Source organism: Vidua chalybeata, chromosome 5, assembly GCF_026979565.1.
Source record: "Vidua chalybeata isolate OUT-0048 chromosome 5, bVidCha1 merged haplotype, whole genome shotgun sequence".
Lineage (NCBI taxonomy): Eukaryota > Metazoa > Chordata > Aves > Passeriformes > Viduidae > Vidua > Vidua chalybeata.
This window is the reverse complement of record NC_071534.1, coordinates 51,041,432-51,062,659: the sequence shown is the minus strand read 5'-3', so window position 1 is coordinate 51,062,659 and position 21,228 is coordinate 51,041,432. Positions and strand designations below refer to the sequence as shown.

The window sequence follows — 21,228 nt, the reverse complement described above, 5'->3', positions numbered from 1 at the left end:
AATCAGCTTTCACTCAAAAACATGTGCATGTGGGCTGCCTTGTTGCTCAGATCAGTTTTGAAAAGAGCTTTCTCAACAGTTGCTGGGGACATAATTATGTACCATATACCAACAAGCCACAGAGCAACCACTAATCTAATGTATTTCAATGGTGGGGGTGTTTGCATTGCCATACTTATCAAGACAGAAGAGTAAGAGGGAGTGAAGAAGTGAATAGGCTCTGATAATGCTGCTGATGGGAAGATAGTATGGATGCATCCTGGAAGGGAAGTCAGGGGGAGTCAGGTAAACCTGACTGCAGGGAAGGACTGGAGGTAAAAGCACATGAGTGCAAATAAGAACATTTCTGAACAAACAAATTTCTCAACCTTTAATGAAAAGAAAGAAATCTCAATGCTCACATGTCACAGGCACCTTTGTGCACGGATCCTGGTGGTCTTTTTTATTATACAGAGCGGATGCTGCTTGGTGCCAAAGATGCAGCAGACTTGGGGTTTTTTGCTCTTTTTGCCTACCTGAATCACACTAAAATAAGGAAGATATTGGGGAAAAATAAATCTTATTGAATAAATGTCATTCCCATTCCCAGTTTTCTTCCTACACAGCCAACACTTTTTAATCATCTCATGTCAGCACAATGTCATGTTCTGTATTAACAGCGTCAGATGAACCTGCTTATCTTTGACAGCACAAACTACTCCTGGCAGGGTTTTGCCCAAAGCAAGTGCTTCTTCACATCTCTGCAGACTGGCCATTTCCTCATTTCTGCCACACCAAAAAGATAAACTGCTTTGTACACAAGGATGGTCTTAATGCTCTTGCTTTCACATAGCTGCTCTTATTCCTCAGGAAGAATCTCAGTCTGCTTTACAAACATTGCCAACAGATTTACTAACTATATATAGAAATCGTTTCACTTGCTACTGATGCACAGACATAGGGTGAGCACAGCAGCTGTTTGGAATTACATCGCAATATTGCTCAACAGGTTTGGAAAGGAAGTAGAGGCCACTGTATTGCAAAGAAAGTAACAGAGGAACTGCTGAATGCACAAAAAAATGTGGGGTTTGGAAGGATAATTTCAGTGGGATGCAGTTAGCCTACTACTTTTTAAAAAATGAAGCATAATAAAATAGGTAAAATTTACCAATGTATTATTTACGGTGGTATTTGCAAATACACTGTAATATGTGTGTCTGTATCAGGTAGTTATTAAATTATAAGTGATTATGAAAACTGCATGGATTTCATCCCTTGTTAATACCTGACTCCCAGACAATTCTCCCATGTAACTTAGCCAAACCTACAGTTTGTCATTCAGTTTTAAAAATTACTCTCTTTTTTATACACAGAGAGCAAAACAGGTAGTTACTATATTTAGCATTTCCTTTGTCACTTTTTTTAACAGTGTGTATTTATGAAGATTTTTTTTAAAAGGAGATGCCAGCAATACAAACAAGTCATAGAGTTCACAGGCAAGCAACAGCAGCAGTACTAACCAGGTAAATTCTCTACTGTCTTTAATTATGTCAGGGATTTGTTTTGTTTTTATTTTTTGTTAGTCCATATTAATGTTAACAGGAGTCCTGGGAATATCTACCAAGCACAGTACATGTGGACAAGTGGCAATGGGTTTGCCCAATTAGATGTAGAGATTTCCACTGAAAATTTGAATTTTGAAAATTAAATGTAAATACATTGAACATGTCACCAGAGCTGCACTGTTATATCATTCTTATGACTACTAACCATTCACTAATGTATTTTTGTAGCTTTGCAGGAGAACCCCAGCGCCCCAGCCATTCCTCATAAGACTTATGTTCCAGCCCCTGAAAGTGATGGAGAAACAAAAGAGATAAGACCCATTCTACAGAGATAAGTCAAAACAAATTTATGTCCATGCAAGCCATAGCCAAACCATGGATATTTTAGTAGGGTTTTTTTCTGCCCCAAGTAAGGCTCATAAAAAATCCCTTTACCTCACCCCAAGGTAGACACAAAAGAGCCTGTAACTTCGTGACTGTGTTTTTCCATGTGCGACTCGTGTACTGATGGCAGTAGTCTGAGAAAGGGCAGCTCAGGCACTTGGTGCCCATGCCAGAACACAAATTGCTGCAGTAAAATTGCTGCTCACCTCCCACCTCAGCCTTACCCCTGCCTTGATACCCAGAACTAGCTCTGCCGTGCCAGCTCCCAAAATTAGATGGTAGTCAGTGCATGGAGTTTTATAGATGACCCGCACACAACATTATGGCTTCTAGAGGGAATAGCTCGTCATAAGCAGGACTCATGGCTGTGGTTTTCTCCCTCCTGCACTGAGCTCTGAAAACACTCACAGCTACAAAGTCCATCCCACGGGTGCTGAAAAGGCTAAAGGCTGATGTAACCACTGTTGAATGTCTGGCTCCTTGGAGAGCTCACAGCCTGGTGCAGCTGCTTGTGTCAGATTTTATGAGAAATAGAAACCAAATTATACCCCTGATTTCAAACATTGTCCCCAAATCGATAGGAGTCCCTATCCCACAGCATGCCTGATTCAGTGCCAGGGCATTTAATTACTCGTAGACAACATCCCCCCGGGGTGGGCATGCCATGGAATTGGGTTGCGGTGGAACAGCCTGTCAGACACACCCAAATAGTCAAGAAAATTGAATGCTGGTGTCGCAAGGGTTCAATCACAGTCCAAGTAGGGAAAAAATAAAAAGGTTTTTTTCCTACCAATTTATTCTTCCAGCTGGGGATGAAGCCTTTGTGTCTTTTCACACAACCACCAGTTCTGGCCCAGTTACATTTCCTCCTTCTATCACCATATAGTCAAGCCCATAGAAGTAGCATGAAATGGTCTAGCTGTAAAACACGGGAGTCAAAAGAGTTGCGTTCAATTCCTAGCTGTGCCATAAACCTGACCTGGGGAAAACATCTCCCTTTCCATGACTATCTCACCTCATATTTCATTTAAAATAAAGTTTTGCTTCTCCCTCCATTCAGTTCACAGATGCCTTGAAAATATGAAAGATATTTTCTCATAATGCTGTACTTTAGTGTTGAGAAGGGTAGAGGGGTGGGAGGGGAGGGAAGCGAGGGTGGGCAGAAGTCTTCAATAAATAACTTCAATGGTGAAGGACAGAAAAGCTTTAAACCAGTATCACTCCACCTCCTATAACAGGCAACCAAACAAAAAAAAGGGCCTGACTGTACTGATTAAAAGATAAACACAACCAGTACCATGTCTTTTTAGCTTACCTAGTGATAGTCAAAGGACTAGTTCATGGTATTTTAAACACTTGGGGCAATGCTTAGTGCTACATCTGAATGCTTTGATGCTGCAGGCAATGTAACTACTGCCTGATGCTTGTATGAAGTCCTAAATATAAACCTTTGCCCGTGAACTAAAATTACTAATGGAATTTGGCTCTAGCAACAGAAAGGGTTTAAAATCTCCTGTCTAAAGCCTTATTTGATCATGTTTCTTTTGCTGGATGCAGTACACTGTATCAGATATGCAATTACCCAGATTCTTGCATTATGATCACTGTATTAATTAAAATTACCACAATTAAAGATTTATTATGATTAGGCCCATATTTTTGATTAAGAATTTCCACAAAGAAATACCAGTTTATCGGTTAGGAAGCATACATGTATTTATCCTGTTACATCCAAGAGGTATTAGCCAGTGGAGCCTTGACTTGCAGTCAGCCGTGTTGGGTTCACTGGGCACTCTGTGCTCAGGCCATGCCTGCAGTCACCAGTCACCTGGGGCATTCTTCTGTCAGGGGCCTAGCTCTGGTGCCAAATGCCTATAAATTTTTCAAAAGTGAATAAATTATTATTTTTCATCCTGGTCAAAATTTCTGGCAAAAACTCCAGAAGTTATCTCTCAGAAAGCTACATGAATAGTAGCCCCATGGAGAGCAGAAGGAGGAATTAAGCTTTCTGTTAAACCTTCTTTGTGTCCCAGACCAGTAATTTTCACTTTTTCCATTTGCTTCAGTGAATCTGTCATGAAGAAGGACACACAAAAAAAACGATATAGCTGCCTTGGGAAGTGGAATTTACATCTCTGACTCAAAAGTTAGGTCTTATACGACAATGACATTCAGCAAATAAGGAGAAATTCTGAAGAACATGGAGGGTCAGTATAGGGGACAGGGAAGAAGCATACTGGAGCTGAGTTTTGGTTTGTGTGAATATGTTTGTGTGTGATAACCACGTATCTCTCAAATAACAGGATGCCCTGAGTTGTTGTGGCTGCCCCACCCCTGGAAGTGTTCAAGGCCAAGTTGGAGACGGCTTTGAGGAACTTGCTCTAATGGAAAGTGTCCCCACCTATGGTAGGGTAGTGGGAACTAAAGGAACTTTAAAGTCCCTTCCAACACAATCATTGTGAGTTTAGCTAAATGGATTATGCCCTATGTAATCCTGATATCCACCAATTGAAGTATCTTAGTTAGGAGAGTCTGCATTTTTTTTCTTTCCTCGAGATGGAAGGGATGGTAGAAAAACAAAGGAAGTAATCACAAATAATTTTTAACAAAATATCTTTAAATTTATTCTGTCAGATTCTTTTTTCTCTAAATGTGCAGAAATATACTGTGCAGTGCATGACAGCATGACTGAGGGTCAGTCTTTTCAAGAACTGATCTGCCAAAACTCTGAAGGAACCAAAATTAAGTTACAATATTTCTTAACTAAGGGTTAATGCTGCTTGATTTCCTGCTTTGCCCATCAAAATCCACTCTTTGTTTAAAAGAGCCTACCTAAAGTCCATTAAATTTTGCCAAGCCTTGAAACATGCACACACCAAAGGTATACCAGGGAGCAAACACTTTGCAAAAATACCTAAAAATAATCATTTAGATGTTTGAAGAATTTTACATAGGACCATGATCTTTAATGTACAAAGTATGCTACAACACTTTGGATGAATGTGACCTGACATAAGCAATTAAAATTTCCTATAATAAATCATAACATTATTAATTGGAAGTTAGATATTTGTCCAGTCTGTGGTATCTCTGTTCATTTTTTCTGTGTTTCTATGAAAAACTGAATTCTTGTGCTTAGAGGCACATAATCTGTGTAATTTACAAAAAACACAAGCCCCTTTTCCAGCTAAATGTCTCAATCATGGAACAGCAATAAACTCACTGAACTGAAACAGAGAATACATCAAGCCATAATTTCAAAATCTGTGCAGAGAAATGCCAAAGAACACATTTTAAAATAATTACAGAAGACAATTTAAACAAAGTCCTAGCAATGGCCTTCAACAGTCAAATTGATACCAGGTAGGTTACTTTAAAAGCCATTTTTCTTCCATCTTTAACCTTTGTGAACCCTCAATTTATGCAAACAGGCTTGAAGGCAAAAAAAAACAAACAAACAAACAAACAAACAAAAAAACTGTAATCTGTGGTACTGTTTTCTTCAACAGAAATATTTATTTGGAAACACATCTACTCCACTAGTTAGGAAAGAAACAGAAATTCCAGAATCCTTCCTCATGATTTCTTAAAATTTCCTTTCTAAATCTCTAATAAATTAATACAAATATAAAACCACATCACCACCATTTTCTCTACCTCAGAGAGGAAAATAAGAAATGGCTATTTTATTTTTAGAGTGTTTTCAAAAAAGGATTTTGACAGTATGTTAATTCAACACTAGAAACCAGAGGGTTTAAATCTGGCTAACGAAAAGAGCAAAGTGAAGAGAAGCAAGGAAGGTATGTATTTATTAGTTTATTATTTATTGAAGAAGTAGTCCAACTGGGAATAGGCTCGAGCTCTGGAGCTGGCCACACAAAAGAATTTCCAAAGATACCCTGACACATAAAGTCCAAACACATCTCCACATTATATCCATGACTGAGCAACAGCCTCAGCATAACGTCACCATTCAAAGAATACCAAATGCAGTGGGGAAATGCATATCATTAAGCAACAAAATTAGCAGTTGACATCTGCTCCATAAGATAGGAATTGCTTTACAATTCCATGCCTGTCAGCTCTCACTGTTATGAGAACACAGTTTAAAGGATCCTTGTTTGGATTTGTTCCTGCTTTGAGCAATATTTTGGTGCAAAGAATCTCATTATTATAAACAGCACAACAAAGTGCAGTCTCTCTTCTGTCATCATAAGTATTTGAAGTTATGTGTTCAGACAAGAGAGTGTTGACATCCAAACTCTTTTCAATGACAAGCTCTAGACACTGGTTCTGGCTGTCTACAGCAGAATGAACAGTGCTTGACCCACTTTTCTGGATTAAAGTTTGGGAGGTGGTTGCAATGAGATACTTCCTGCCCCTAAAAAACAGTCAACAAAACTAGGCAGGTATAACTTCCTTTTCTCTGAGAAACAATGTGGCACAAGGTTACATCAAAGATGTCTATAGTAAACTTGCAAATGTATATTTATGTACATTTCCATTTCAGAAGTACCTGTGCTAGATTAATTAACTTTTATTTTTAGCATAAACAAAGCAAAATGCAAAACATGGTCCTTAGAATTAAGTGAAAACCACTGAAACAACTTAAACACATCTTATTTGACAGTGCTCAAAACTGATGTTTCTATGTTTTGATCTTTTGTAAGATGTCTAGGTGGTAACTAAGGACACAGATGTATGCCAGTGCAGAGGTGAATTTCCCTTTTCCTGACTACATATCATTATGATTAATATGCTCCAGCACAACACAGTGAACACATTCAGCCGTAACCCCTAATGGTGTTACTCAATATTTGTCCTTGATGTTCACATTTCCATAATTCTTCAGAATGTCAACAATGTCTTTGCATTTCTGTTTTGCAGCTTCTTGCACTGATGACCAATAAGCTTCTCCTTGTAATTTATGGTATTGGAATAAACACCCTTTTCTAGGATCATTTGCACATTTTCCACAAAGCTAGTTTTTGCTGCCAAAGTTATTAGTGCTGTTTTCCATGGCATGTTTTTTATTGCCATGTTGATTCATAAGATGTTAGAGATAAGAAAGTGAAAAAAGATAAAACAAAATAAAGCACAAGGCTGTTAACACACACACACATATATCAGAAATCCTTAAATGCTAAGTTTTTATTAAAAGTATTTGTAATTAGGTTAACCTAACCAGTACTGCCAAACAACACTGAATACTGAATATTAATTTTTGCTTTGTTTGTAAGCTTCTGAACAAAATGTTAAAAATGGTCTAATTTATTTGCTGATATAAACTGACGCAACTTTTCCAAAACACAAAAAATTTGCTGGAACATTTAAACATAAGCAAGATGCTTATGTCCATGGAGGACTTGGTCATACTTCTTTTGGTTAACAGTTCCAGCCCGTTGGTGTCTTCATTATTCTATGTTTCTTTGTTGCTCTCCTTATCTTATGGGATATTTTAACCTTTCCTGCCATCTAAAGTGACTTCAAATACTTGTGGAATTGGCTGAACTGCAACCTCATGTAGTGGAAACCACTCTCTTTGATCAGTTTCCTTTAAAGCATATGTCAGGTTCTTGAAGCCTTGACCTTACAAACTTGAACTGAAAAATGTGAGGCAGTTGAAAAAATAACATGCCAAAAGCTCAGATTTGCAAAGGGACTACTTTATTTTATTTTAGGGTGTGTTTTTTGTTTTGTTTTCTGTTTGTTTGTTTGTTTTGTTTTGTTTTCATCCCAGGACACCTTGCTTCATGGATTTTACAATTTTCCTATTGTTCTCACTAGGTGATACAATAAAATGGTCTCATCTCATGTTATTAATTACCTCTTTTAGTGGTCCTTAATATGTTAAAACCCCCCAAAACAAACCCTAAACACTCACAAATATTGTTTTATCTTTATAGTGCCAAAGCACAGTCTATTAAAGAAGATAAATGACTTTGGACTCTCTGCACTATTTCTGCAGTCATGAAGTTTAATGGACATTCACGTGAGTTTGGTACACAAGGTCAGGCGATGGTCAAGCCACGCCAGCTATTATTTTCAAGGTGTGAGAGTCATTGAAATGCGCAGTGGATTAGTAACAGAGTATGTCAAATCTTTTAACTATAGTCATCAACTTAAATTCAGTCCGTTCATATCACCAACTGTAACTGTGGCTTATGTTCACTATGCTTTTTCCTCATGATATCACATCAACCAACCATCTTACTGGTAAATTCTCATTATAACTGGAAGGTCAAGAATGTTGCTCTTTACAACATCGTCTAGGTTTTTGAACTGTAAAATGCAATCTTTATAAGTTGTAAAACACACAGAAAGAAAAAAGCTTTAAGTTAATATATGCTGTACCTACCTAGGTTTTTCCAAATGAGCTTTGGGTTTTGATAGTTACTCTGTTTGATTAAATCTAAGTGGCTTAACGCATTTGTCCTGTTGAATCTTTTTTTTTTATTTTTAAACTACCGCTCCCACAGTTTGTGCAGTCGTGTGCTCTTTCTATCACACTGAACACTTATTATCCTCAAAATGTTGTACAAATATTACACAATTACACTAAGTCCCTCTTGCATGTTTGTCACAGAAAGATCATGGTTCTAGTCATCCTGCAAATAGAGAAGGAACATTGGAACTGCTATTTGGAAGAAATCTTCTGAAACTTATTTTCAAGGGGAAGTGTTAATCAGCTTTCTCTTCAGACTAGTTTCTGCATTGCTCTTGTAAGCAGTAAGTCACTCAAAGTACCATAGCCAATATTATAATCCCATCCACAAATACCTTACTAGTTAGTATATTATGATAAAGCTTGCAAACCAAAATTAAATTAGTAAGGGCTTACATTTAGATTGATTCAGAAACTAAAGGTCTCTTGGATTCAGATTCCCACATAATACAGTTTCTCACCTCTTTCAATGTGTACTTGAATTATGGCCTGGGTTTTTAACTGCAAGGAAAGAAATCTGAAGGAAGATATTCAAAATCTCTACTTCAATCCCATTTTCTCTGATCGAGAAAATATACAACTTGGGTGTTGAGTGCCATCTCTGAACACAAAAAAAAAAGGAGTCCAAGAATAATAAAATAATATTCACAAATACATTTTTATTTGGGGCTTAGAAAAACAGACCTTTATGTTGTTCATAAAGGGCAAGCTTTTCTGAAGGTTCTCTGTCCCTTTCTACTGTGTCCATAGTCAAGGTGTCAGCATAACAGGCCAAAAGAAGATTTAACATGGAAGTTAGACTGATGAACTGCTCATCATAATGCGGACACGCGTACCACTCTCCCTCATCTCTTGTGGGCAATACACTCCATTGACAGGCAGAAGAATTCAGAGGCAAGGTTCTTTTATGCATTCTTCCTCTAATTTTCATTAACATTTCTCAAATTCTGATGGCACCTTAAAGCTTCCATCATTGAACTCACAAATACACTTTTGTTATGAACACTCACAAACCTTTCAGAGAGCAAAGATAAAATCTCTCCTGGACTAGCAGCTTCAGAAGTATACATCAATGAACATAACTACAAACTCAACCTGCCATCAGCTAAAAGGAAAATACATTTTAGACCACATTAATATCTTGTTGGCAGCTAAGAGGTGCTCCTAAGGAAACAGTTAATTTAGGTAAGATAATCTATTAAGGAAAAAGATGTAACATTCATAATCTCATTTCCTCCACAATTGCTTCAAGACAAAAGTTACCTTCCCCTTTTTCACACCTTTCATTTTGAAAACCCTCCATTTGAAGATTTTATGCCATTGATAAGACTCTTTTTTAATGAATCAAGTGGATCCCTATTGGATCCACATGGATGGACCTTCATGCCCTGCCAGCCTCACTGAAGTTGCTGTCCTTAGGGAAGTTGAGAATTATTATATTCCATCACATTATATTTACCCCAGAGCCTGAACCAAAAAGGCTCCTGAAGATTTACACAGGCCTTAGATCAGACCCTCACATTGCAAACTCTCTGAAAAAAAGTCAGTTTAGTGTATTAAAAAAATTTTTAGCAATGCTTACATATGGTCTACTCCTGCCAGATGATCAATACACTCCTAAGATCAGTGTTTCCAGGAAGAGTTAAGAATATTAAGCAAGATAGATTTTTAGTAATAATATTATTTTATTTTAATTAGAATATATTTCCTTTCTACGACTCCTTTCTCTCCAAAAGATCAGAGGAATAAATCAGTTTAAAGACCACCACAGAAAATTCTCTCTGGTTATGCAGAGACTCTCCTGCTTCGCTATACTCCCCGGAGTGATTTCACCACAGGCATCATATAGCTCTTGAACACGAACTTAACCAGAAAGGTCTTAGATGAGCAGTGTTTCAGAATTGCTGTGTGTACTATTTTCAAATGATCTTATCCCACAAAAATTCACATATTGTAAAATGAGAAAGTTGGTTAGTAGCAAGTAACTGTGACAGGGAAAAGTAAGAGTAAGGAAAAGAGCTCCCCACAGCAAAAGAGCTGGACACGCTGCCAAGGGTCTACACGTGCTCCGAGAGACTGATTTGCTATATCACTGCTGGTAATACACTGTGCTGAGGTGACAAGGTCTGACCAAAGCATGGATGTTCCACAAGGATCACAGGAGTACAAAACAGCATGGCTGATACACTGAGCAGCAACAGAAACATCACTGCTCCATTACGTGATGTGGCAATGTAAAGGCTAAAAAGCTCAGCAGGAAAATCTTCTTCCATTCTCCCTTGGCAGTTTCTCAATTGCCAGTCCCACACACTGGATCACTGGAAACAATTGCAAACCTTACTCTAAATGAGTTTTAGTTTTTTATGTTACAAAGAATATTTTCCTTAAACTGTGGTTTGAGTAACCTGATATTTTTCTGATATTTTTTATATTCATACCTGAAAAACTAGACATCACTTCTTGATGTTCTACTTAGAAGAATGTTTTTCTCTCTAAATTACTGGTTTTTCATTAGAAAAAATATTAAATACTTGCTAATCATGGAAGTTGCAGCTTTCCTTGTAAAGAAGTGTATCAAGCATTTATTGCTTTTAAACACATAAAATTGTCTGAGAGTTAATGTTATTCTAATTTTTTATCCTTAAAATAAACTAGACAATCTTAACTTTACTCTGTAAATAGAAGGCCCTTAGACATGCACAGAGGTTATTCATAGCAATAAAATAATTACTAGCAGTCTAAATTTGGAATCAGTCTCTTAAGTATTATGTTTTTAAACTACTTCTCTGTTAGTTTAATTGGGGAGCATACCACAGTGTCACCATTTCAACCCACTATCTTGCCAGTGCTACTCTGGGGCCTGAATTTGAACAGCCAGGAACAGTGCCCTCCAAGCTGAGGTGTCCTGTGATACTTCTAAAATTAAATACGCAGTTGCTAGATAAATTAAGGTCTGACCTTGTACAACTGTAACATAAGCAGACTTGACCCTCAGGAAAGTATTACACATGACTTCTCTAAAATCTCATCAAATGTAACACGAGGTCTGGGGATATAAGATTATCTGTGTCCCCATTGGTTAAACAACTCCCATTAAGAAAATTAATTATTTGCCAATTATTCTCAAGCACTATGTTAATAACATATGGGAACATATTTACATAAATCACAACAAATTTGAGAAGCTTTAGCCTTTAACTAAATGTTGCAGATCCCACCATATTACCTCACCAAACACTAATCTCTCTCTCTGAGGCTGATAAGATGCAAGCGTTATAGATTCAATGACAGACAATTACAGTACTTATTTAACTAGTTTGATAACTTGAAGCTGGACAAAGAAGCAGGAAGCATGGCACCACAGACAGCAGTGATGAAAATACTGAATAACCCCAGAGTAAGATCAAGAGCAGCAGTACCCAGCAAGCTAAACTCAGGCATGGGATGAGGAAGAAGCTGGAAACATCGCTGATTCAAACCCTGTGTTGTTCCGGTTTTAACCAATTAGTTGCCATTTTTACCATAATGAACAGACAATAAGGGTACACAAAAGACTGAAAAAAACCAAAACTTCCATCTTGTCTTTAATTGTTCTAATGAAATTAAATTTTACAGTGAACTCCTCCATGACTTTCAACTCACTTGCATTTATAGAACCATAGAAGTGTAAGCTTAACTTAAGCTTAAGGCACTACATGCATTTCAATCTTTGAGCGCGAGATCAACAAAAACATTTAATGATGATAAATAATCTTCACTGCAACTTCTTTGGCCAGTGTGACCTACCTAAAGGTGGCACGCCCCTAAAAAACTCCAGTATAACAGAAGCAGACAGAAACAATGCTGAGATCCTGTTCTGCTGCTGGCTATGAGATTATATGAACAGACATATATTCTTATCTAACTAATAACTTAAAAATATGTGTTTATAATAAAGAACAAAAATGTTGAAATTATTTACTTTCAGTTCTTTTACGTGACCAGGACACCATCAGAACTAGTACATATCCACATTACAAACATGGTATTGTTTTGATTTTCAGATATTTTTAATAACATTATGCATTGTGCGTGAAGTGCCTGATTCCAGTCATACGTAATTACTAGATATAAAGCCATTAATTATGTTTCATGCAGAATAAATAAGTTGTTGTTGTACATATACCACATCACATGGCAATTTGAGCTATAATACCATAAGATAAACTCATTGGTGAGACAAACATGGAACAAAGATCTATAGCAAGGCCTTCTTAGGTCACCTACATACTGAATATTAACACATAGGATAACAGCCCTAACAGAATCCCTAGTGTAAAACAGATATTAAATAAACTGTGAAATGCTATGTGGGTGGTTTGGGTTTTTTTTGTTTATTTTCAAAGTGAGGTACTTGTTGACTGTACACTGATAATACTTCGTAGGTTTCAGCTTTGTTGCATATTAAAATAAATCATGTATTGAAATGGGATTTGACCAGTTTGGAGAATTTCCCACGTACCACTTTGAGATTGATTTCACAAAGATTTTCACCAACAAGGCCGCTTTTCACTTTGTTAGGATGTGGCAAGGACTCCTACATGCTTAGGCTGTCTAAAGTCACTCAAAACTACCGCTGGAACGATGCTAACGGTGTTAAAAGATCGCCAGGCGCAGAACCATTTGTGCTCTGGTCTGTTAGTGTCATCAGGAGATAGATCATCTGGTTGGACCATCAGAGAGAAGGGGAAAATACAGGGCAGGTCCAATAAAAAGAAAGGCAGGAACTTCTAAAGACTGTCATTTTGGAAAGAGAAAGAATTTCAGGACCTAGGAAAGAAACTCCAGCTCTTTCCGATGCAATTGCAAAGAACCCAGGCATGGGGAAACGCAAGCCCTGAATACTGATATAAACTGCCTTAGCCACTTTGCTTTAGTTGCAGATTGGAGGAAGTGCTTGTTTTATCAAAGGACTGGTTTCCAGGGAGAAATCAAAGATATTCTGAAACTCGGTGGAGTTTGCTGACCAGCTATGAAAAAGAGGAGCTCAAGAGCAGGACAAAGGAATTATAAAGAACGAGTTGTCCAGAATAAGACACAAACATACAACATAATTATTATAAAGTATTACTACGCAAAACTCACCCCTTAAGTTAACAACTAAGCACAAGACTTAAGAGAGACAAATGGATCTTCAAATGAACATCACGTTCACCTCTTACCAAAAATTTAAACTGTCTTTTCATTGCTCTTTTGTCCCATTGTCTATCTCAAGGTCCTTAATTAAGTTCCCTATTTTCTGCCTAGCTCTGTTTTAGGGCGTTTTTTGCCCACGAGCGGACTCGGGCCGCTCGGAGCAGGCGCTACCACCCCAGCCTCTCCCCACAGCGGCCCCGGCGCACGCGCACTGCTGCCGCCCCGCCGGCCCTGCGGCGCATGCGCAGCCCGGCGCCCTCCGCTGCGTCCTCTGAGGGCGCCGCGAGCGCGGCCATGGCGGGGGCGCTGAGGAAGGTGAGGCGCGCCGGGGGCCTTGAGCCGCGCCCTGCTCCTGCGCGGGGTCGGCCTTTCTGGGGGAGGGCAAGGAGTGCCGGAGCCGTGGGGTGAGAGCGAGCGGCCACTCTGCGAGGGAAAGGCCAAGGGCAACGCAGGGCCTGGGTCATCTCCCCGGCAGCCGGGGGCGGCGGGCCCGCGGTGTGGGGCGGCTGGAGCCGGGGGCACCGGAGCTGCCCCAGCAGCTGCTTGGTGAACATCGCCAGCCGGTCGAAGGAAGGAATTGTCCCGTTCTGTACTGCACTGAGGCGGCCTCACCTTGAGTGTTCTGATCACTGTGATCTGAGAAAGATACTAAGCTATTAGAGAGCATCCAAAGGAGAACAACGGAGATGTTAAAGGGCTTGTAGGGGAAGCCCTATGAGGGGCGGCCGAGGTCATTGGTCTGTTCAGCCTGGAGGAGAGGAGGGTGAGGGGAGACCTCATTGCAGTTACAGCTTTCTCATGAGGAGAAGAGGAGGGGCAGGCACTGATCTCTGTGGTGACCAGTGACAGAACCCGAGGGAATGGCCTGAAGTTCTGTCAGGGAGGTTTAGATTGGATATTAGAAAAAGGTTCTCCACCCAGAGGGTGTTTGGGCACTGGAACAGGCTCCCCAGGGAAGTGGTCGCAGCACCAGCCTGACAGAATTCAAGAAGCGTTTGGACAGTGCTCTTGGGCACATGGTGTGACTCTTGGGGATGGTGCTGTGCAGGGCAGGAGTTGGAGTGGATGATCCTTGTGAGTCCCTTCCAACTCAGGATATTTTATGATCCTGATTCTGGTAAGGTGAGCTGCTCCCTCTTGGAGCGCTGGAACTCTGGAATAACGGGCATATGGCAGGAGGCAGGGCTGGTGTCACGGAATGGTCCCTGTCAGGTGTATACTGGGTCAAAATAATTAGTGTGGAAATGGATGCTTAGGTGTGTTAAGTATGTTTATGCTCTCTCTGCAGACCACTGGACTTGTAGGATTGGCTGTAGCCGAGAACCCTCATGAGGTATGTAACACGTCTCATTCTGTGGTAATGGAAACTCTCAGTGAGCTCTAAGGTTTTTGTGATGTGTTTGCATGTGCAGGTATGCAGTATATCTTAATCTGGTGTCAGCTTAATGAAATAATTTAAATTGTCCACTGTGATAAAGGTTTAATGAATGTCATTGTAAGTTATTTTAGACATGTACTTTTTGTGGCATGCACTGATTTAAAAAACCTTTCTAATGTAAGTATCTTTATGAACCAATATTTGATTTCTTTCATCAGTAATGCCAAAACAAAGAACTCTTTAAATTCAGTTCTTCATAAATATAATTCATGCTTCTCAGGCAAAAAGATTTTTGCTGCTTTGCTGTGTACTCATATATTGAAATACCTTATACTAAAGGGATAGCCTAGTCATAGATGATAGAGACTAGCCATGTGCAAAGCCACGCCAAGGCCCTGGGATGGCAAGCAGTGCTGAGATTGAAATACTCCAGTGGTACTTGGAAACTGCATGAGTTGGTTCTCATAGCAGTATATGGCTTTCTTTTTACCTCCTCAGGCTCAGTAGTGTAAATATGTTTGTCACATCATGCTTATTCAGGAGGCATTAGCTTTGAAAGAACTTCAGCGATTTTTTTAAGTTCTCCACTTTGAAATTTCTTATTATACAGCAATTATATTTCAAAAATGCTTTTGACTCCAATACTTAAGAATGCTGTAAAAAAGAACCCTTGAAAAAATCACTACTGTTTTGTAGAAAATACTCTAGCTCAGTCTACAGCCTTGTCAGACACTTTCTGGATGAACTTAGTACATTTTAGTCTTTTCAGCAACTTAAAGCTAAGAGTGAAGTACTGGACAGTGGTTTAGTTGAAGTTCAGGTTCTTTGCCAATCTTCTTCTTGTTTCCTGTTTTTTCTTCCTTGTACTTCTTTTAGTATTGTGCTTCTATTTCTTATTGTTCCTATAGGACATCCATTCCTTGTCAGGTAGATACAATTACCCAGTACAAAAGTGTGAATTTATTCACCACAATGCGTCCTTAATCCCTGCATTTAAATCCAGCAATAAGAGTTTCAGGTTTAATTTAGATCTATCTGTTACTCAGAACTTTGCAGCAGCATGAGGAAAAGTGACAAAAACCCCTCCATTATGATATCTTTGTAACTTCCTCGGGTAAATTTTCAGTATCTGATTGGTTAGATGTGAATTTGCCTCTTTTTTTTTTTTTGTTTTTTTGGTTTTTTTTTTAAAGAGCATTTTACAGCCTTTACTGTTTTTTTTTTAATTTTGCATCCAGTGTGTTCAAATTGCAACTGTCTTTGTTTTTTCTTTTTTTTTCTTTTTTTATTTGAGGAATGTGACAGTCCCTGATTTACCCAAGATGGAGTTCATGGCTCAGACTTAACTATTAGTTGATCTTACACTTCTGAATTGAATACCATATTTCGTGTATATATATAATAGCTCAGTAGGTTTGGTGGGACAAGTTAAATAATTGCAGTTGTGTATTTTAACCATGTCTTGTGATCACTTCAGCGCCTGCGAATACTGTACACAAAAATCCTTAGTATCCTGGAAAACATTCCCAAAGATGCAGCTTACAGGAAATACACCGAGCAGATTGTAAATGAGCGATTTGATTTGGTGAAAAAGGTAAGTACAGTGCTATTTCATTAATGCTGCACATTAAAAAAAATCGTAGGATGAGAGAAGTGATTTTTGGAGTGCCTGGCTCTTTCTTAGTTGCACATGTAACTTTCAGGTATCAATTCAGAAACAATTGAAGTATCAAGGTTTATTTTTTGCTATTGACTGTGACATTTCGATGGCACATGAAAAAGAATTGTTAATTTCCTGCTGATGTTTTGTGAAAATTAGAAGCAAACATTGGTTTTTTTGAAAGATTCATAGAAAAGTGGTAATTTTCACACGCTTTCACAGAAAAAGGTATGTGCTCTTGCCAGTGTAGTATCTTAGCACAATCCTTGCCTTCAATATTTAAGACCACTTTTTGTTACATTAAACTCTGCAATACTGTTATTGTGTATTTAAGGTGATAATTGAAAGCTATATAATTCTATAAAAATCTAAGAACAAGATTCTTTTTCAAGATAAAAACTAAAGCCTTTATCTGCTAATATTTCTTTGGATTCAGTATATAGCATTCATTCTTTGCATTTATCATTGAGTGTTTGATGTTTGCTTCTCAGTAACAAATGAGTGTGAGATTTCTTTGATAATGTAAAATTATATAAGCCAGCTGATTCTGAGAAAGATTGGAGTGTGATCTGGTTAAATTACTGTTTTCATGCTTTTCATGGGCTTTCTACTCTCACTGAAACATTTTACTGTATGTATTTGAACACACAGGAGTCTGACGTGCAAAAACTACAGGACAAACTGAATAGTGGTCAGATAGAAGAAGTCATTGTACAGGTAAAGAGGGGAAATTTGAAATGAAGTACAAATGTAGCAGTGTTTTTTAGTGCTCCTTGGGCTGAGCTTTTGTTCAGAAAATTGGAAGTTTTGTGATCTTCCTTTGCTGCAAAACAGCCAAACAGAAGAAGAACCCCTGAAAACAAATTGTCATGTAGTGGTGGGATGGCCTTGCTAAAACATAACAAATTAACAACTGTTTCTTGCATTATGCTTACAGATATGCATGTATACCTACATTGCTTCTTACAGGGTCTAAATCAGTGAAAAGCGCAGAAGAGGATTTAATAATATTAGGGGTAATCCAAACTGAATGGAAAACATAATGAAGTTGTCATTGTCTCTCTGAAGAGAACATCTATTTGGGTATTTAGGGGTGATGGGATTTTTTTCAAAAAAACAACCCCCAAAGCATGCAATTCCTTTGATATTTATAGGTGAAATTTGTGGTAGTGTGTGACCATGATAGATAGTGACATCACTGAGGTAATTAACTGACATAGAGGTAATTTAATATTTTGGCAATTGTATAAAATTTAAGATTTTGTGTATGGTGTTTATTAACAGGCTGAAAATGAGCTGTCGCTGGCAAGAAAAATGATACAGTGGAAACCATGGGAGCCTCTAGTTGAAGAACCTCCTTCTAATCAGTGGAGATGGCCAATATAATTTTCAAAATGGTGTAACCTCTTGAAAGTAAAAAGAAAAAAATAATTATTAATCTATTGTTACTGACAGTTGTCTTTAAATTAAAGATAATCACTTCATTAAAATATATTTTGTCCACTTATATTTAACAATCTAAAGGCTGCTGCCTATTTCTTGCAAAAATGGTTTTAAGAAAATTCTTTCTGGCATTCCTACAATCTTTAGTTTATTTAATTTTTTGCATTTTATATTAACAGGATATTTGCCTTATGCCAAGTTATTTTTATTATATGTATGTTAAAAATACAGACATTATAGGCCACTTGAAATCAAAATCCAAGTTGCAGAAAAGTATGATGATTTTGTCCCACCTTTGGTTGTGTATTTTTGCTACCCCTGACAGGGTCTTAATGGTCATGCAGATACTGCAGTGAGGGATCTAATGCTTACCAAAAAGAACAGGATTTTAGGTTTCAGCTCAATCCCTGTCCTGAACTGGCTGACCCTACTGCCCACATAACTAAACACTATTTCTGGCTTGTGGGAGGTGCTGGGAAGATGGGAGATACCCCCAGATGGAAGAGGGGGAGAAAGAAGACTGCTACTCAAATTTATGGCAGCAGGTTTCTTGTTAACAGGTAGGTTACCATACTTGGCGTAACACCTGTGGCACAAACCTTAGTATTGGGATCTTAAAGAATTGTGTAGACCTGTATTGGTGTATTGTTGATTCACATCTTGAGTGTTAAGTGTTGCAGTAAATGGGGTGACATCAGGCTGGCTACTGGTCTCCAGTTGGGTCCCACAGGGCTCCATCTTAGGGCCAGTGCTCTTCAGTATCTTCATTAATGACTTAGATGCAGGACAGGAAGGGATACTCAGTAAATTTGCTGATGACACTACTTTGGGAGGAGCTGTTGGCTCCCTCAAAGGCAGAGAGACCTCAGCAGATTACAGAGATGGGCCATCACCATCTGAAGTTAAAGAGACACAAGTGCTGGATTCTGCACCTGGATGTAGCAACAGACCGAGGAATGAGATACTGGAAAGCAGTGCTGCAGAAAGAGACCTGGGGGTCCTGGTGGATGGCAAGTGGAACATGAGTCAGCAGTGCCCTGGCAGGCAGGAGGGCCAACCCTGTCCTGGGGTGCATGAGGCACAGCATCGCCAGCCAGGCAAGGGAGGGGATTGTCCTGCTCTGCTCTGGGGTGGCCTCATCTCACATGCTGGGGGCTAGTTTGGGCACCACAAAAAAGATCACTTTTAGATAGTGTCCAAAGGAGGGTAAGGAAGCTGGTGAAGGGTCTTGAAGGGGCAGCCATATGAGGAGTGGCTGAGGTCAGTGGACAGGCTGTGGCCTGTTCAGTCTGGAGCAGAGGAGACTGAGGGGAGACCTCACTGTGGTCTTCAACATTCTCACAAGGGGAAGTGGAAGAGCAGGGGCTCATGTCTGGTGACCAGTAATGGGACCCAAGGAAACAGCACGAAGTTGTATCACAAGGGGTCTAGGTTTGCTATTAGGAAATGTTTTTCAGCCACAGGGTGCTTGAGCACTGAGATTAGCTCAGTTGGTTAAAGCAGGGGCTAATCACACAAGGGTGTGGGTTCAGTCCCTGGATGGGCCATTCATGTAAGAGTTGGACTTGATGGTCCCTTGCAGGTCCCTTCCAATTCAGAATATTCTGTGATTCTTTTGAAAGCTTTTGTTTAAAGATTTAATCCTATAAATCCCTATTAAAATATCCAAACTAGATCTAAGGGTACTGTGCACGTTTGCCTTTACTGATGTTTTTTTAAGACCATTAGTAACATTCCTGCAAGTTTAAAGACAGGAATATAGCTATTATCACAAAAATCTGCAGTTTAATAAGCATTTGTATATGCACTGCTTACATTACACAACATATTTGGTCATAGCTGTTTTTTTCATAGCTTTTAGGCTTATAAATTTATTTGTGGCATCATTATTACAAATAATTAATTACAAATTTATGTAGTATTTTATGCAATGGTATTGGGTGGTAGGTCAATAGAAGAGAAAACCAGTATTCCCAAGGTATTCACTCCAGAAACTATTTTCACTGCATTCTTTAGCATTGGGTTCCCCCCCCTCCTCCCGCAACTATTATTATAATTACAGAAATTTTTAGATTTTGAAAATTTAAAAAGTGAAAAATACTTAGTTTCATTGTTTGGTTTTGAAGGATTTTTCAGTCTTGGCCAAGGTAGAAACTGGTCTTTTCCTAAGAAAAACCACTAGATGGCATTCCAGAAGAGGACTTTGCTAAAGTTAACAAACACAATTTTCACATGAGAAATATTTAGGGATTACAGACTTGAATGAGGGCCAATGCTATCACATGAGTAATGAAAATTAATGGATTTTGGTAATAAGTATTGAGCTGACCTGAGAGGAATCAAAATAAAATAAATTTAAAAAAAAAACCCACAACAAAGTCTAGTATAAATGATAGTGGCATGAAATGATGGAGGGGGAAGGAAAGTTGCCAGAATATGGTAGCAACTATTGGAATTCTTTCTACTCTCCCATAACTGAGACATTTGCTGAACTCTCTTCTTGCTCCAGGGGAGAGGAAGTTGTTTTCATGGCCCACTTCTGCTGAAATTTGATATATGGCCTTTTAAAACTGAGTTTTACAGATAAAAGCATACTCTCCTCTTCCTTTTACAAATGCACATCTGTGTCCTCCATGCAGGTCCTAATTTATTCCAAGAGGAATATGCTAGCAAGGTATAATTTGAAGGCTAACTAATTATTTAGCTTGATTTTTCTCCTTTAATTGTTGGAAATACATGATGATGCAAATAATTTTATAATCTGTTGTAATATGGTAAGGTAAATCACTGCAAGCTTTAGAGTTAACAAACTTTGGATCTGTAGAACACCTTGAGATCATCTGATTGAAGTCATGTGAATAAAAAAGTAGTTTATCTGCAAGGATGTGGCCTAGCAGAGACAGAGCCTGTTACACCAGGAAAACAACTTTCCATCATGAGAGCAGAGCAAGTACTGAGGTTTTGCCATTCCTAACTTGCCATCTGTGCTGCTTAACCTATCCCAAGTGACTGTGTTCTGAACATGAAACCAAAACCAAGAGGAGACGAGTGAACGCCGTTTTTTATTACTATTATTTTAATATTCAAAGTTTATGTGCTATTTCATTAGGAATAAAAATGTAAAATCATTGCAACTCAAAAATGAGCTTGAATGTTTAATCAACTATATAACAGTGAAAAAGTGACACAAATGACAGTA

At 38.6% G+C, this 21,228-nt stretch overlaps 2 protein-coding genes across 2 annotated transcripts; one reads left to right on the top strand and one right to left on the bottom strand.

The window, feature by feature from the left end:
- Positions 1-5,022: 5,022 nt before the first annotated feature.
- ASB15 (ankyrin repeat and SOCS box containing 15) lies at positions 5,023-13,790 on the bottom strand. The gene is given in 5 exon segments (XM_053943556.1): positions 5,023-5,109; positions 5,111-5,159; positions 5,745-5,936; positions 5,938-6,309; positions 13,720-13,790. Coding segments are annotated over 5 exon segments (771 nt in total).
- Positions 13,778-18,103, top strand: NDUFA5 (NADH:ubiquinone oxidoreductase subunit A5). The gene is made up of 5 exons (XM_053944171.1): positions 13,778-13,863; positions 14,837-14,881; positions 16,404-16,520; positions 17,238-17,303; positions 17,871-18,103. Exons 1-5 carry the CDS (start codon positions 13,789-13,791, stop codon positions 17,970-17,972), a joined length of 405 nt encoding a protein of 134 aa, XP_053800146.1. The 5' UTR covers positions 13,778-13,788; the 3' UTR covers positions 17,973-18,103.
- The last annotated feature ends 3,125 nt before the right edge of the window (positions 18,104-21,228 follow it).